Genomic DNA, 14,721 nt, shown 5'->3' with positions numbered 1-14,721 from the left:
TTTGCTCTAAAGTCGGATATTTATCGACCGGTCAACGCGTGTCTGCTGGATCGCTGGAAACTCGTTCGAACTTTACGATTTTTGTATCCAATGGTTCTAGTTTTACCTGTTTTTCTTTTTTTTTTATTATTATTATCATAGTTTTTATATCGTTAATTTATAATTCATATTATAATATATTATTATTTATATCATTATTTTATTATCTGGTTACATTATATGGAACTTAAACAAACAAGTAACAGTCGGGTAGAGAAATAATTGAGCAGGTAGTGGAAACAAATATCAATAAAGTTCCGTTAAATACGGCTGACTCATACAGCAATGTGGATACTAATTTCGATTACTTATTAAGTAATCTACACGTGTGCTACAAGAATATATAACAAATAGAACTTAAGTAGATAATACTAGTTCCAGTTTGATTAAACGTCATTGATACCTAGATCCACTATCTGATCATTTAGTTTTGTCTCTGTCTACACCTATGTATTGAAATCTCGCATAACCTTTTATGATATTTGATCACAAATTATAATTACGATCATGTTCCTTCGTTATCATCATGAAATTTCGATGGATACTATTATATATATAACTATTATTATATATATATATATATATGTATATATACTATTAAATATATTATATATATTCCTGTACAAAAATGAACAAGTAAGGAATGTTTCTTCTAGACGAATGTGCGTTGTTCATGAATTGAATCGTGCATGTACCATCGAGCTATGAATGCATCGTAAAGAACAACACAGTCGAGCTCGAGTAAGACATCTGAAAAGAGAAATACCTTAGGTAGAAAAGGCAGATCTATGGTAGAAAGTGGAGTGAACTACAATACCGCGGAATATGAATTTATAAGACGTATATTGTAGAACACATCGGTAACAACGCCGCCATTTACACGGTTCAAGCCCCGGTAGGTGGACGATTCTTTTTCGCGCTAAACCCGTAGAAAATGGTGTACGACAGAGACGTTAAACGATAATTTATATTGCCATAGAGTATTGTAAATCGTATCGCGAATAATGGCACCATTGACCGTGATAAACGAGTCTTTTGTGATCAATAACACCTACCAATTACTTGACGATAGATTTATTCACGCCGTGCATGTAAACGTTGCAACTGTCGTCGTCAGCGATGCGTAAAGGAGTAATAAACATGTAAGCACGTTTACAGGTTCGAAAACATTACAATCACACTTTCAAACGTCACCGCGAACGTGTCCAGTAGTATGAACAGGCTGATGGAGAAACTCGCTGGAATTCGAATAATTTGGAAAAGGAAAATAACGTGTTAGCATTCACCATTATTCGAATAATAATTAACCTAGACGCTGTTTCTTTAAGTTCTTACATTTCTGTTTCGTAACGGACATCGTTCAAACTTTTTCCTATTGTTCGACTGAAGACCATCTGTTACAGCGTGATAATATTTTAAACGTTGTAATGTGTGAAAATACATAATAATGTTCTGGTTTCAGGTGCAGAAGAAACGGCGAATCGTAGCGCGGGTTCACTGCCGTAACATCAAGAACGAATGCCCAGAACTTACGTGCAAAGAGCCAGTTCTCCTTCCAGGCAGGTGTTGCAAATCTTGTCCGGGAGACTTTAGTAAGTAACAGCATATTTTTCTTTGCATACACTTGATATTGGATCCATTGGATTTGAGAAAAAGCAGCAGATGTAGGCACTTGTGCTGACCTCCATGTAGACCTGTTATTGAACACTCCTTGCACTTGTGACACATATAGTAGTATCCTTATTTAATACAACGGTATCACCAAGATAAGAATATTGCTATTATATGATCCGAAGACTTTGTTGTATCGCATTATTATTTCATAAGAAACACGTGCGCTTTTTGCTCAACATTCATACGTTAATGTTCTTAATTCTAGGTTATGTTTGAAACGAAAGAATCTGCCAACAGAGGCGCTAGTATCACAATATCATTGATCAGAATACTGATCTCTGTGAGAAATAATCTGAAATGTATAGGCTGCTGAAACTTTTGCGATTTGCCAGTTACCATAATTGTACTGAGGATCAAGAAAAGTTAAAAATGAAAGATGCTCAATAACTATCAGCAAACTTGTAACGATTAGCGCTTACAGAAGATATAGATCCAATATATTGAGTGACGGGAGATATTAATGAGAGTCAAGTGGCTTGCATAAATCATTTATCAATGATCACTGCCTCTTTTGTCTGTGTCGTTGTCTTTCTCGCCTTCTAGAGGATTCTCTTTTTCTTCTTAATACTTCCTCGGTCGCTTCTTCGAACGTCTCTCTATCGGTCCGATCGATCCGATAATCGTATTTGCAATGCCATGTAATCATGATTGACCGTTATCGCCTGGTGGCTTCAGTTTTATTATCGCCTCAATGCTCGAGTGCTCTTATTAGGGATTAGCAGATTAACGCGCATATGCAGCTTTTTTTCGAGTACTGCAAAATAAGAGACTTCAACTTGCTACTTTTCTTTGCCAAGAAAGATGCCCTAGCTTTGCCTTGCCTTTTTTTCTTTCATAAATGTTATAATTGTAACCACAATATTAACTTTGTTTTTACTAGTTTCATTCTCGAGTACAATTCAACGTATACGATCTCTTACATGCAACAATATAAAGTGTTGCAAAAGATTTACATGCTTATCTCTTTCATCTAATTTTATTCTTAATTCATAATATCCTTTATCCCATTCTATTCTTAATTCAGATCTATAAGCCTATTTTAAAGGATAACGAGGTGACAAAGGAATAATTTAGACTAATACGTATCAAGGAATTGTTTGTCTGGTTATACTATAAGTTCTATGAGTCATACACAGATGACATAAATGCATGTCACCCTCATTGTCCCTTGGTAATGTTCTTCTTGCATCATAGGTGACCGACTTGCAGATATCGAAATCAGGACCGGAAATTTCGAGTACTATTTGATAAAAAAACACAAGTTACATGATTAGAATATAGCTAATTTATAGGACACAATTCAAGAGTTTTATATTTTGTTTCTCGTTCAATAAACGTTACGGTATAAAGTATTTCTAAAATGTGCAACTTTCACTTGAATAGCACGGGCCAAATTCTTTGTACGGTTACTTGGCTCCTTTCTTTCTTCAATGGATTCCTATATCGCCGTTAATTACCATAGAATGCGGATGGAATAAATGAACTGATTGAAATACCTGTGCCCATTCCTCTTGCTTTTAGGTGGAAATACATTGGTTAGCTGGAAATAAAGGTTAAGGATTTAACTCTCTTATAAACGGAATTCTGACCTAATAGTGAGCTTTTTGCAAATATAGCGGCTCTATTAACATATTGGCTCGATGATAAATCGAATTATTGGTAAATCGAAGATATTGGGTTGGCAACTAAGTGATTGCGGATTTGTCGATACCACTTAATGACAAAATCCGCAATCACTTAGTTGCCAACCCAATATATGAGAACTTTGATATTAAGTTTATATGTTGCTTTCTATGAACTAAAGATATAATGGAGATCTACATATACAACATATACAACGTTTGAAACGAGAATGATAATAAAAAGACAGAAGAAGGTGAAACGAGTTAAATGAGATTTAAATGAGTTTTTAGTTTTATAAAATTCCGAGTAGTTTCTTAAACAATAAAATGATCTTTAAACAACGCACGCGGATTTGTAAAAAACAATAGCATTATTTGATTATTTATACTGATTAATTATTAATATTTATTTATCTGTTACCATAATTATAATGATAATTATCACAAATGTCGTGTCCAACCGATGTATGAGATAATCTATGCGAGCAGAAGTCGTTGTTGCATGTAAAGTAACTTTGAGACTTTTATAAAAAGAAATAGTTCGTAGTCCATAAATACCGAGTATCCCGTGTTTTATCTACAGATGAAAATGTATTAGTGCTACGTGTTGTAAATCCTTTTTTACCTACGGCGACAAGCTGGTAGTATAATTTTTATATTTACTTACTATTGCAGAATAGAAAAAACCTTGTGTAGTGAACCTTCATAGTCCATTCCATTCGATAACCTAATTGATTTCTATAAAACATTGATATCAATATTCAACAAAACGTAGCTCTACACGATTACCTAAAAAATTTTGCAAAACATAATACCAGATGATAACCTTTTCACAATAAAATATCTTTTTGAAGAATCGCAATTTATTACCTTGATAGCTGGGACGATGTTTCAAGATATCCTCGCGGTATTCTACTCGATACGATGACCATATTACCATTGGCGAGAAACATCGATTGAGACCGCCATTTTTAAACGAGCGAGGAAAAGCGCGGGCTTTTATGATAACGCGCCGGCCGACAGCGCAGGCGATCTCGGGAGGGAAAAACGAACAAACCACCAGCGGAAAGATAACGCTCGGCCACACGCATACGTTCACCATAACCACTTTTACAATGCGGCCAGCGCAATTTATTGGTTACTTAGAATCAATTAGCGAGCTCACATTTATTAACCATGGACAAGCCTGCTGTCATTGTCCGCGTGCTTTCTATTTCCATTCTTGGCTAGCCGAAGATTTCTTTATCGCGGCCGTACAAGATCCTTCATATCGCCATTTTCTTTTTATCATTTATTTTCCCCATAATCAAATTCCTTCGTATTTTTGTCATGTTAATCTCCTATCGTAATCTTATGAATGAGCATGTCATCTTATGTTGTACGTAGCGTGAGCTTGCGCAGTGACGCTAGTTTTGCAGGTGCCTCTAGAAGAAAGGTAGAATCACGTAAAATTTACAATTAGGTGGAATTAACAGTGTATCGATGAGATCGTTACTGTTTGTTTACCATACATAACGAGCCTAGTGTTCGCATACTGCTTTTTGTCATTCAAAACACTATGTTATTCAGAGAACGATTCGCTACGTGACCGATCTTTCCGCATTTCTTGTTTCCTTGAACTTATCTTGACTAGACATCTACGATACTTACGGTCGAATATTTCAATAATTGAGGATACAAACGTCAGAGTGGCGCCGTCTCGTTCGCAACGTGAATATATCAATATTCTTAATAATAAGTCCAGTAATGAATACACGCGCTATGTTTTTATATTCTTGCGCTAGTAAGTTCAATTGTTCCACTGCTTAATCACCATAACGAATTAATCACAATAACGAACTTACGATGCTATTGTTATATTTTATACCTAATGTTACATTTTTACAATAAATAAAGGGCCAGATAGGCGGCAAGTAGCCTCTCCTCTTGAGATAATATCACATCAGAGCCAGGAGGAGGGGCTTTTCCTTCCACATCAAGAGAAATTAAAGAGGGAAGTTTTTAACTGGTAGCTCAGTTATCCAGCACCTTGATTAGTCCAACATAACCGAAGATACGATTCTCCTTGTTACGATTCCACCGTCGCGCAAAAAAAGAAAAAACGTCTCAAATGCCAACTACGAAAAAATTATGTCAAATAATGTCAATTGGAAGAAGATGGCGGGTCGGATTTCTGTTGAGCGCAAATAGTGCCACCCCGTGGCCGTTCCGTGGGACACAGCCGCGTGTGGCAGATAAGCGAAATAACAACCCGTGAGAGAGATCGAATTAAGCGTAACCGACGCGGCGGGAAGGACGGTCGGTAAAGAAAAAAGCAGCGCGGAAAAAAGGTCGATGATAAAGAAACGGCAGGAGAGACAGTGTAGGCAAAAAAGAAGAGAATGGAGAACGACGAGAGGAAGAGGAGTAGAAGATGTGGTGGTCGGTAGGCAGAAAGAGAAAGAAGAGATAGGTCGGGCGCCACGGTTTAGCGCCATGGCGCCGGCTATATTACCGCATGGCGTCACTTCGATTAAGCCGTGCAATCTAAATGTAAATATTAGCATACGTAATGATCGGGCATAACGCGCGCGGGAATGAGAATAGACGAGGAGACGTGGCTTGGTGGGAAGGTTGGAAGGTCGCGGGGGAAGCAGTGTGGGAGGAGCAGGGGGGTAGGGGCATCATTGCAAACCATTCCTCTTTCAATGAGGCTGACCAATCGTCTCGTCGCTACTGCTGCCTCTTCGTGTTCACCTCTTATCGTCTTTCCTTGTATTGCTCTTTATCCTCCCGACATGCTTTATCGTCGTTAATTTCGTGTCTGCCTCCACTCCCTCAAACCCCTTTTTCTTATTATCTTTGTCAACCACTCCCTCGTTGCTTGCTATCACGCATACTTTAAATTGCCTCCATAGGGGGGAGGGAGGACTGGTGTGTTTTTCAAAAATGTCGGTGGTTGAACCGTTTTTTTAATTTGTTTATTAATCGATATTTTTAAGAGCAGGAAATAGACATATACGTATTCGAAAGCGATTAAAACACGGACGTAATTGTACCAGATTCCAGGCAGGTCAACCTCAGCGGATAAAAATCCCTAAAACATTTTTACGTCTACCCGTAATTTACGAGTAAAATCATATCTATATTCGTTAAGGTTGTAACTACTGTAGCTGTGAACGATTTATTATACAATGTACCTTTATTCACAAACGAATAGTAATTCCTCTTTTTTTCCTAATTAACGTACGGCGGAACATGGGCAGTGAAAATGGGCACGGCATCGTGTTGCAGTAACCAATAATAAACATATGCCGTAAGAGCATACCCGTATAGAGAAATTTGTCTAGGTTAGGCGCGACACATATTTGTCTCGAATAACTTATCGCGTTCAAAAATTTAGTCGCAAGTTGCATTAAGTTTCTCATTCACAGGTTCCTTAGATATCTATGTATCATTTCCATCCATCTGACATGGCTGGTACCCGGAAAAACCAGATTCGAAAAGGTCATCTCGATATGGTACTGCAAAGCCCAAGAACCAGCCCGTTATAGCAATATTTCCGCTCACCTTAAAAAAGTCATAGTATCCATTTCTAGGAACAGAAAGATAGTTGCTCCTGAAAACATATGAAACAATAATTAATAAGTTATAACAGGTTATATAGCGATAACAAAATTTCATAGTTGTCTCGTGTCGATCCATTTCGATTGGTACTCTTAGATCAGATAAATAACAATTCAAAAGTTTGCAATGAAAATAGCACTGAAGTACAGATTATACAATCTTCTACCAGCAAGTAAAAAATTCCCTGCGTATCTGATAGAATCAATTCTTCCCCGTTTCAAGAAGTATCGCTTATCGTTATTTACGAGTATAAAGTTTCAACGCGCAGAAATTTGTTTTCCCCCTACATTCTTCAGCCGTTGTCATCGTGGTCGTGTTCGCGTCGTCGTCTGGCAGGCTTGTTGCCCCCTGCTGATGGAAGGTGAAGTCGCTTACGATTACCAATACGCGGCCGTCTCCCTTTTATGTCCCGCGAGAAGAAACTGTGACCCGTGAGCCCGTCGATTGGACTGTCACATCGATTCTCATCGGCTCGGACAACGGACGACAACGTGTCCAGGATGTTGGCAGAAGACGCGAAAGGAGTTCCATTCATTGGATAATGACGAAACTTGTTGAATCTCCCGCGTTCTCTCGGGAAGAGCAACGAAGGGTCGAGACATCGAAAGATGCATGAGCATCGCGTAATTAGCGTTGGGTTAATATACGATCCTGTCCAGAGTATTATGGTAGATCGTTTAAAAGTGTATTCATTACAGCAACTTTGTTGAAGTTTTTTTTTTTAAATCCTCTGTCGACGTGATTACCATCATACAGTTATCCCTTTTAAGATAGAATTCTTTTTTAGCCTGTAAGAAAAATTATTTTTCTATTGATTATTAGTAATACGAACTTTAGAAGAGTTTGGTTATTATCGATAGTACTGTAGAATTTAAGAAGACACACTAAGAAAAAGTTGGTAATTGATTGAACAGCATCACGAACGATCATCTTAAGAATTTTTCATGATTGGTATGCTACTAGTAAGATTGAAATTGGAAACTAGTCTTGTTACTTAATATATTCTTCTGTAGTTTTATTGTCACCTGCCTTATTACAGAGTTTCAGGTAAACATTTTCGAAGGTTGTAAATTAATGAAAAAAAGACGTTGTTATAAGATTCTGTGTTTCAGAGAATGTGAATGGTGGTCAGTTAGGCGGGCCCAGTGATTTTGGCGCCGTTTTCATGCGCAACTTAATCCTGAATAACGACCGACCTTCGGTCAAACGTACCGCGTAGTGTCGATTCTCGCGTGAAAGCTATTAAATTGGCCGTAACGCTCCTTCTAGTCACGTTCAGCTGCCGTAAAATCCAAAATCTACGTCCCTCGATTTTAGGAAATGGTAGCCTATTATTTTTTGCAATGGGACTTGTGAAAGTAACATTTACTGCATTCTAAAATAAAAGAAAGTTTATCTTTATCAAAGTATAGAAATGAAATACGCACGTGCTAATAACATTTATAAAAATTTGCCGTACTTAAAAATAAATAGAAAGTATCTGAAATTGATGCCAGTAGCGCCATTTATTAAATAAATTTATAGCGCTGTCTAACGTGCGCCATTCCTGGCGTCATCTCTCATGATGATTTACAAACAATGTTGGATGCATCAGCGTATCAAGCTTGACGTAATTGTTAGAAACGTGTAGCCTTTTTGGCATCTTGTTGGACTCTTAATGCGAGGGAGATGAGAAGAAACGAGGCGCCATGAGCCACATGGCTTTCCGACGGTACAGTGTACAGAATCTTCAACGACTTCAGAGCTCAATAACATCTTTCCCATTTACTTTTTAATTGCAGCAATCTAAAAATAATAATGCATTACAATTTTTTACTGATATGTTTTTCTATAAAACATGCGATTGGAATTTGAATTTAAATTCAAATCTCAAAATACGAACAAAGATTAAGTACCGTTTTTATATGTGTTACGTGACAACCGATTTTCATAAAGAACTTTGTACTTGAAAATGCTGCAAAAGAAAAAGAAGATGGCCGCTTCGTACAATTGCGAAGAGAATAAGATAGAAACAAATTAGTAAGGAAACGTGCTGGTATAAAATCCTGTGGAACGAATATCCATAAATCGAGAGGTTAAGAGGTATAGAAACGACGGGTAGAAAGGTGAAACGGCACGGCGTGTCGCGATACTCCATGGCTATTGGTGGCTGTCACTGGCACGCACTGTACACTGTACGTATACCAATTAATGTATCCGCGCGGCTGGATCGGCGCGGTATGCGCCATAAAAGCAACATTCAAAGTAGCGGTGGTTGGCGCCAGCCTCCTCTTTTCTTACCCCACGGGCATTCTTTATGGTTCATACACACATCTTGGCTGAATGAGAATTCACTCCTTTTTTTTCTTTTCCCTTTCTTTCTCTCCTTTCCTCTCCCCTTTAGGTTCTCCTTCTTTCTATTTGTAGTTCATTTCTTCTTTTCTACTTTTCTTTCATCTTCTTTACCCACCTTCTCCATCGATTATTTTTGTTCTACGTTGGGACTTCGATGTGTCTGCTGCCTTGTAATCGATACGCCACCATACAAGATCTCTTGACTTTACAATCGAACATGTGATACGCTGCTTTAACGTGCATACCACACGTCTATTATCCTTACGAGGAAGAATACGAAAATGGGAGAAGTGCGTACATCTTCTCTCGAAACAACGTACAGTGGTTCACGTATTTGAACACTTGTAGAAATCCTTTATAATTGTATTATGTGTGTTATACGATACAAACTTGACACACGTATTCACACAGAATATATACATCAAATTTTTCTGTGGTAAGTGTTTAAATACTTTCGTATGTGCGATTTTAGAGATTCGATATGGGCATTACGCCGACCGGTATAAAGCCTCGACATATATCATTGCTCCATACAAAATGAGCTTTAACGAGAAGTTTCTCGCCAGAAGGAAGGAGTTTGGGCGACGGTGGCGCGCGCGTGATCGTTTTACGAGGCAATAAAGTAAGTTTTTTTGCGGGCCACGAACTTACCGGTATTCATCGCTAGTTTAGCGACTTTTGACGTTATGGGAAATTGAAAATCCGTTATGGCGCTGATACTTCAAATTTTTTGGAAGGTTAGCTCTCCATTAACAAACATATTTTCGCACTTTCCATGAGCAAGTTGGATCTTTATATCCACACCTAACTTTTTTTACGGGAACTTTTCTTACAAACAATAAAAATTCGCTCCGAAGATCACGGATAAAATTTCGACAGGAAAATAAACAAACCAAGTTGCCTACGAGAAGTTAGAAAGGGAAATATTGTTAGATAGACGTTCAACAGTAAAAAATAATCATAGCGAAAAAAACGTTTGTTATATAAACTGTTGAATGAAATTTGATCGTTTACCATGTTACAGGTAGCGACATAGTGCAGGATTTGCCAGCGCAATTGACCTCCGAAGAAGAGGAACGAAGTCTAAAACGTAATTGTCCCTATCAATCTGCAATTCCGTCCATCCGAAACCTAATTCAAACCTAACCCAATGTATTCTCACGTTTTTCCAGATTTTGGGACACTTTTAACTGGTAAAACATCTCAGGTACTACGTCGCGATGAACCCAGCCCAACATCAATGTACAACAGTGCTTATAACTATCTGGCCACAGGTCGTTTCACATTTCACCGCAAAAATCTGTACTATTCCTTTTATTTGTCAACATCCACTCCTCGTCCAAGAAACATACAATTTATCGATGGATCGGGAAGTATTCTAGAGGAACAGACGATCGACCCTATTGGTGGAGTGTACCAAAATGCTACAGGTAAACTTTGTGGGGTATGGAGGAGGGTCCCTCGAGATTACAGGAAACTGCTACGTGAGGAACGCCTGCACGTGTCCTTTATATGGGAACCGTCGGCTACCTTGACTGGACAGTTGTCCCGTTATCGCGCCTTGTCCACGGAACAGTATTCTTCCTTGTTGGAGCCCACAATGGGAGTGGATCGCTCGCTGATGTCAGGTGCAGGAGCTACCGCCATAGTTTCAGCGTCCTCAGCATCAGCGCCATCTATCCACGTATCTTTGGTATTCAATGGCGTCTTTCTACCTAACGATGTCTCCGAAGTACCACTAATCGTCCAATTGGAACACATGGAAAAGGATTATGTAGTTTTACGGGAGGAAATAATAGTGAAGAAGCCGTCGAACGAATTAAACTTTGGGGAAGTTCGGAGCGCCTTATCTGGGGCGGACCTTCGTTTATTAACAAGAGGCAAGCTCTCTATTAGCATAATGTCAAGAAAAGATCCTCAGGCACTTCGATTAGCCGGGGTAGTGGGTCCACGTGCCAACTGCGAGATGTATCAAACTTTGCTGATCTCAGAAACACCTTCAGCAGCTTCTGGATTGGCCTGGGCGTTTTTAGATCGCGCTGGTTCGTTGCGTTATGGCGTTCAGTTGATAGGACTGGAAGAAGAGAGTCCTTTGGTAACTTTAGTAGATGAAGGAGGTAAACGTCGCACCGAATTGGAAGATCTGACGCCTTCTCTTGTTGATGGTTTAGCTAATGGATCTTTAGAGCGTCCAGGACCACGATTCCTTGAACCCTTGTTTAATGGAGAACTTGCAGTTGTTGCTGCCTCGCACGTTGGATCTATGTTGCGTGGCCGATTACTACAGAGACCTGTAGCTGATGCTAAAGATACTGCTGCACCTGTTTTGCTCAGAAGACTGTCCCAGGAACCTTTAAATCCTGGTCCAGTTGGTCTGGTCTGGACAGCTGTTGATCTAGACTGCTCTTTACATTATGAGCTTGAAATTGCTGGCTTTCCTCAAACGTCTTCCACAAACAGCCACGAGCCACGCACCCTCCGACTTTATCTAGAAACCATGCCCTTAGTAGTTCAAGGAGCACCTGTAGCTAGGAGATTATTGGAAGAGTTCACTGGATACGTTTTGGAAGGTTCTGTCACTGGACTCTCACCAGTGGAATTATACAGAATTGAATCTGGTATTGGTTTCCTTGAAGTAACTGATAAACAGGCTGAAAGGATTTTGAAGGCTCCGTTCAAAGCCAGAGCGCCGCTCAGCTGTCTTCCTCATTATGCGGATAACGATGTTGCCTCGGTGGTCGCGTATAATCTTTACCCACCCAGGTCGGATATTGAAACTGGCGCGTGCTTCCATGAGACTAGATTTTACGAAGAGGGTACTCAGTGGACCTCCAGCACAGATCCGTGCTACATGTGCCACTGTCACCGTGGACTACCACAGTGCGATCCAATGCCTTGTCCAGTTCTTACCTGCGCTGAAGGCAAGCAGTTGAGGCCTGCTTCTGGTCATTGTTGTCCTATTTGTTCAAGTAAGTTATTTTTATTTTCATTGTTTTTTTTTTTTATTTCTTATTTATATGGGAAGATATGTATATAATAGAAAAACAAGATTTTTTATGTTGATTTATTGAGAAGAAAGCTTGTTCTTATAACTCCATGCAGTGCTCATTATGTCTTATGCTGTGTAGAACTGGAAAAAGGCCTCCAAAACAAAGGCAGACATAATTGATTATTTTTAATAAATTCATGTGTTTAACTCATAATCGTATTTTAAGCAGTATAACGTGTAACGTGGCTAGACTGTGAACTAAAGTGGACAGTATTCTTCTCTCTCTTGTACCGTCTTCAGGGTCCTCTTTCTATCTCATCATCATAATATATATTGAATTTCTTTTATCCACTTTAATATTTAAACGCTTTTGCAAATTGATGTCGCTTAAAACTATAATCAAGTCTTCATCTTCTTATATATTTATCGACCAGCTCTTTCAATTCTCATCATCATAAGGAATTATATTTATATCAGAAACACGACTAGAATCCTCGTAATGTAGAATAAACCGTAGAAAACGCCGGATTAATTATCCTTCAATTTCGTATCCCGTCGTTTCAACAAACGCCATAGAGTCGTAGAGAATTAAGAGAATGACCGTGGCCAATATTCAATCCGATTACCGTGACACGTTCGATGAAAGTAATCGCGCGGAATTAGTTACAGCTACTTACGATCCTGTTTAGATTACACGATCGCTTATCGATCGTGAAATAAGGCAAATTTATTTCGCAGCTTGTCCGATTCCACTTGTCACTCCTCGTTTTTTGCAAAAAAAACATTAAGAGCCGTTCAAACGTTGAAATCTTTGCCTCGAGGAAACATGGTTTCATCGTGGACGATATAATTTACTTAATTTAGATATACATATATACTGTTATTTTAATATTTATTTTAATCAATGTTAATTGGATTTGTATTTATTACTGATACGACGACGAACACGTTATTCTACAAGCTGAGTCAAACTTATTTAATCATTAATTTTGTCATTGACCGATTAATCGGTCAAATAAATCGGAAGTTACTAACCATTTGTCGTGTACGATAGAGACGTATCAGTCCGGTTGCTGCTGGTCGAGAAAAAGCCCTCTAGTAGAATCAAATTAAAGCAATGCGTCATTTTCTTCGATACATTGCCGGTACATTGATGTTCTACTGTATCTAATTAAATTGATTACGATGTTCTGTTCATCCGGTTTCATTATTTGTTGCGCTATTTGTATCTAAAAGCCGCTAGTACAGTTCGCTTCGGCTTAACGGGTATATAACAATTTCCTGGAAGATTCGCTCGTAAATAGGTTATGTTGTTGCGCATGTATGTTGCGACAAATAACATAAACTAAAAATACGCGGAATGGAGTAATGGCATGGATTGTTTGTATAGGTCCAGGAATCAACATGAATGCGACGGGGAAGAATGTCAGTTCGGTGACAAGAGGTTGCACATTGGCTGGCCAGTTCCATCTACCAGGAGCGTCATGGCATCCATATTTGCCACCAATGGGGTTCGACACTTGCGCAGTTTGCACGTGTGATGTAAGTTTTTCATTATTCATAATCTACCATTGCCTTTCTGTAATAGTACGTGTGAATTTAATCAACTGAGATAGTGATACTCCGCCATTTAGTCACTTTTTTAGAGTAGAGGAGTGACCGGTGAGCTGATTACAGTCAAGCTATAGAAAGAAAACTTAATTCTCCACGAAATTCTTCAGACTTTGTTAAAGTAAAGGAATAAAATTCAACTTTTGTAAAGATAGAAGAATATTTCCAAGTATATTTCCAAGTATTCCCATGATTAACAGTCTATAATTCATTTAGACAAGTTCCAAAGGTTTCTCTCGCGTGAGTACCACTTTTTCTCCCAAGCACAATAAGCGGTGATGTAAATATTCTTGAACCTTAGGTCGAATTTCGAAACGTGTTGGAATTTAAATGGTCCCATGATGCGGAACAGAGCGGCTGAAACGCGCGAGGCACGACGGTTCCAAGGCACGGTTCGAATTCCACGCAGACGGCTGACTTTTTCCAGATTCTTTGTTTACTTCTTTACCATACGTTCACTCTCGTCGCGGTCGGCCAGAGAGTTTCGTAACGATTCCAGCATCGGCGTCGATCCTGCGACATATATTATAATGCGCTCTCTCGTAGGCAACACGGTTATAAAAGCTTCGTGCGAATGAAAAATTCAACTAGACACCGGGGCGCGCTCGCGCGAGTTCGTTGCGCCAGAAGAATGCGGTTGCTCTCTGCCGAGTCATGAAAAGGAGCTCCGTGTTGCGAGCGCCGCGATCGGCAATCAGTGACAGGCCTTTCTAAATAGATATTAGAGAATTGTTTGAAGTCATGCCTGGAGACACGTTGCACCGAGTCATGTTCATTACTGGAGATAAGACGTTACTTTTGATTCGTTGCTTGTCACTTAAATCGCGCTTGACCAACTCCGTACGT

General features: G+C 39.1%; 1 protein-coding gene and 2 long non-coding RNA genes across 20 annotated transcripts in view; 1 reads left to right on the top strand and 2 right to left on the bottom strand.

Annotated features, from left to right (window-relative positions):
- sog (chordin short gastrulation) overlaps positions 1 to 14,721 on the top strand; it is a 100,523-nt gene that overhangs the window by 75,796 nt on the left and 10,006 nt on the right. For all 16 annotated transcript variants that reach the window (XR_011173848.1, XM_069118849.1, XM_069118787.1 and 13 more), the window contains 4 exons: positions 1,502 to 1,631; positions 10,300 to 10,365; positions 10,448 to 12,244; positions 13,655 to 13,806. Coding sequence is in view for 15 of the 16 variants with exons in the window: in XM_069118849.1 (XP_068974950.1) it covers positions 1,502 to 1,631; positions 10,300 to 10,365; positions 10,448 to 12,244; positions 13,655 to 13,806 (2,145 nt within the window). In the remaining variant the exon portion in view is untranslated. The remainder of the gene's footprint in view (positions 1 to 1,501; positions 1,632 to 10,299; positions 10,366 to 10,447; positions 12,245 to 13,654; positions 13,807 to 14,721) is intronic.
- LOC138183034 (uncharacterized) lies at positions 82 to 1,843 on the bottom strand. 2 transcript variants are annotated; one of them, XR_011173967.1, is made up of 5 exons: positions 1,573 to 1,843; positions 1,375 to 1,422; positions 1,095 to 1,277; positions 635 to 789; positions 82 to 598 (listed from the first exon to the last, which is right to left on the bottom strand). It is a non-coding gene; the product is annotated as an uncharacterized LOC138183034 (long non-coding RNA). The 2 variants fall into 2 exon arrangements; XR_011173966.1 differs by lacking the exon at positions 1,375 to 1,422 and having other exon boundaries at positions 98 to 598.
- On the bottom strand, positions 6,521 to 8,712 carry LOC138183068 (uncharacterized). Of its 2 annotated transcripts, XR_011173979.1 has the most exons (4): positions 8,401 to 8,712; positions 8,154 to 8,316; positions 7,229 to 7,729; positions 6,521 to 6,933 (listed from the first exon to the last, which is right to left on the bottom strand). It is a non-coding gene; the product is annotated as an uncharacterized LOC138183068 (long non-coding RNA). The 2 variants fall into 2 exon arrangements; XR_011173977.1 differs by having other exon boundaries at positions 8,154 to 8,712.

This window comes from Bombus flavifrons, chromosome 1 (assembly GCF_040668555.2).
Source record: "Bombus flavifrons isolate JBK064 chromosome 1, iyBomFlav1_principal, whole genome shotgun sequence".
Taxonomy (NCBI): domain Eukaryota; kingdom Metazoa; phylum Arthropoda; class Insecta; order Hymenoptera; family Apidae; genus Bombus; species Bombus flavifrons.
This window is presented reverse-complemented; position numbering and strand designations above follow the sequence as displayed.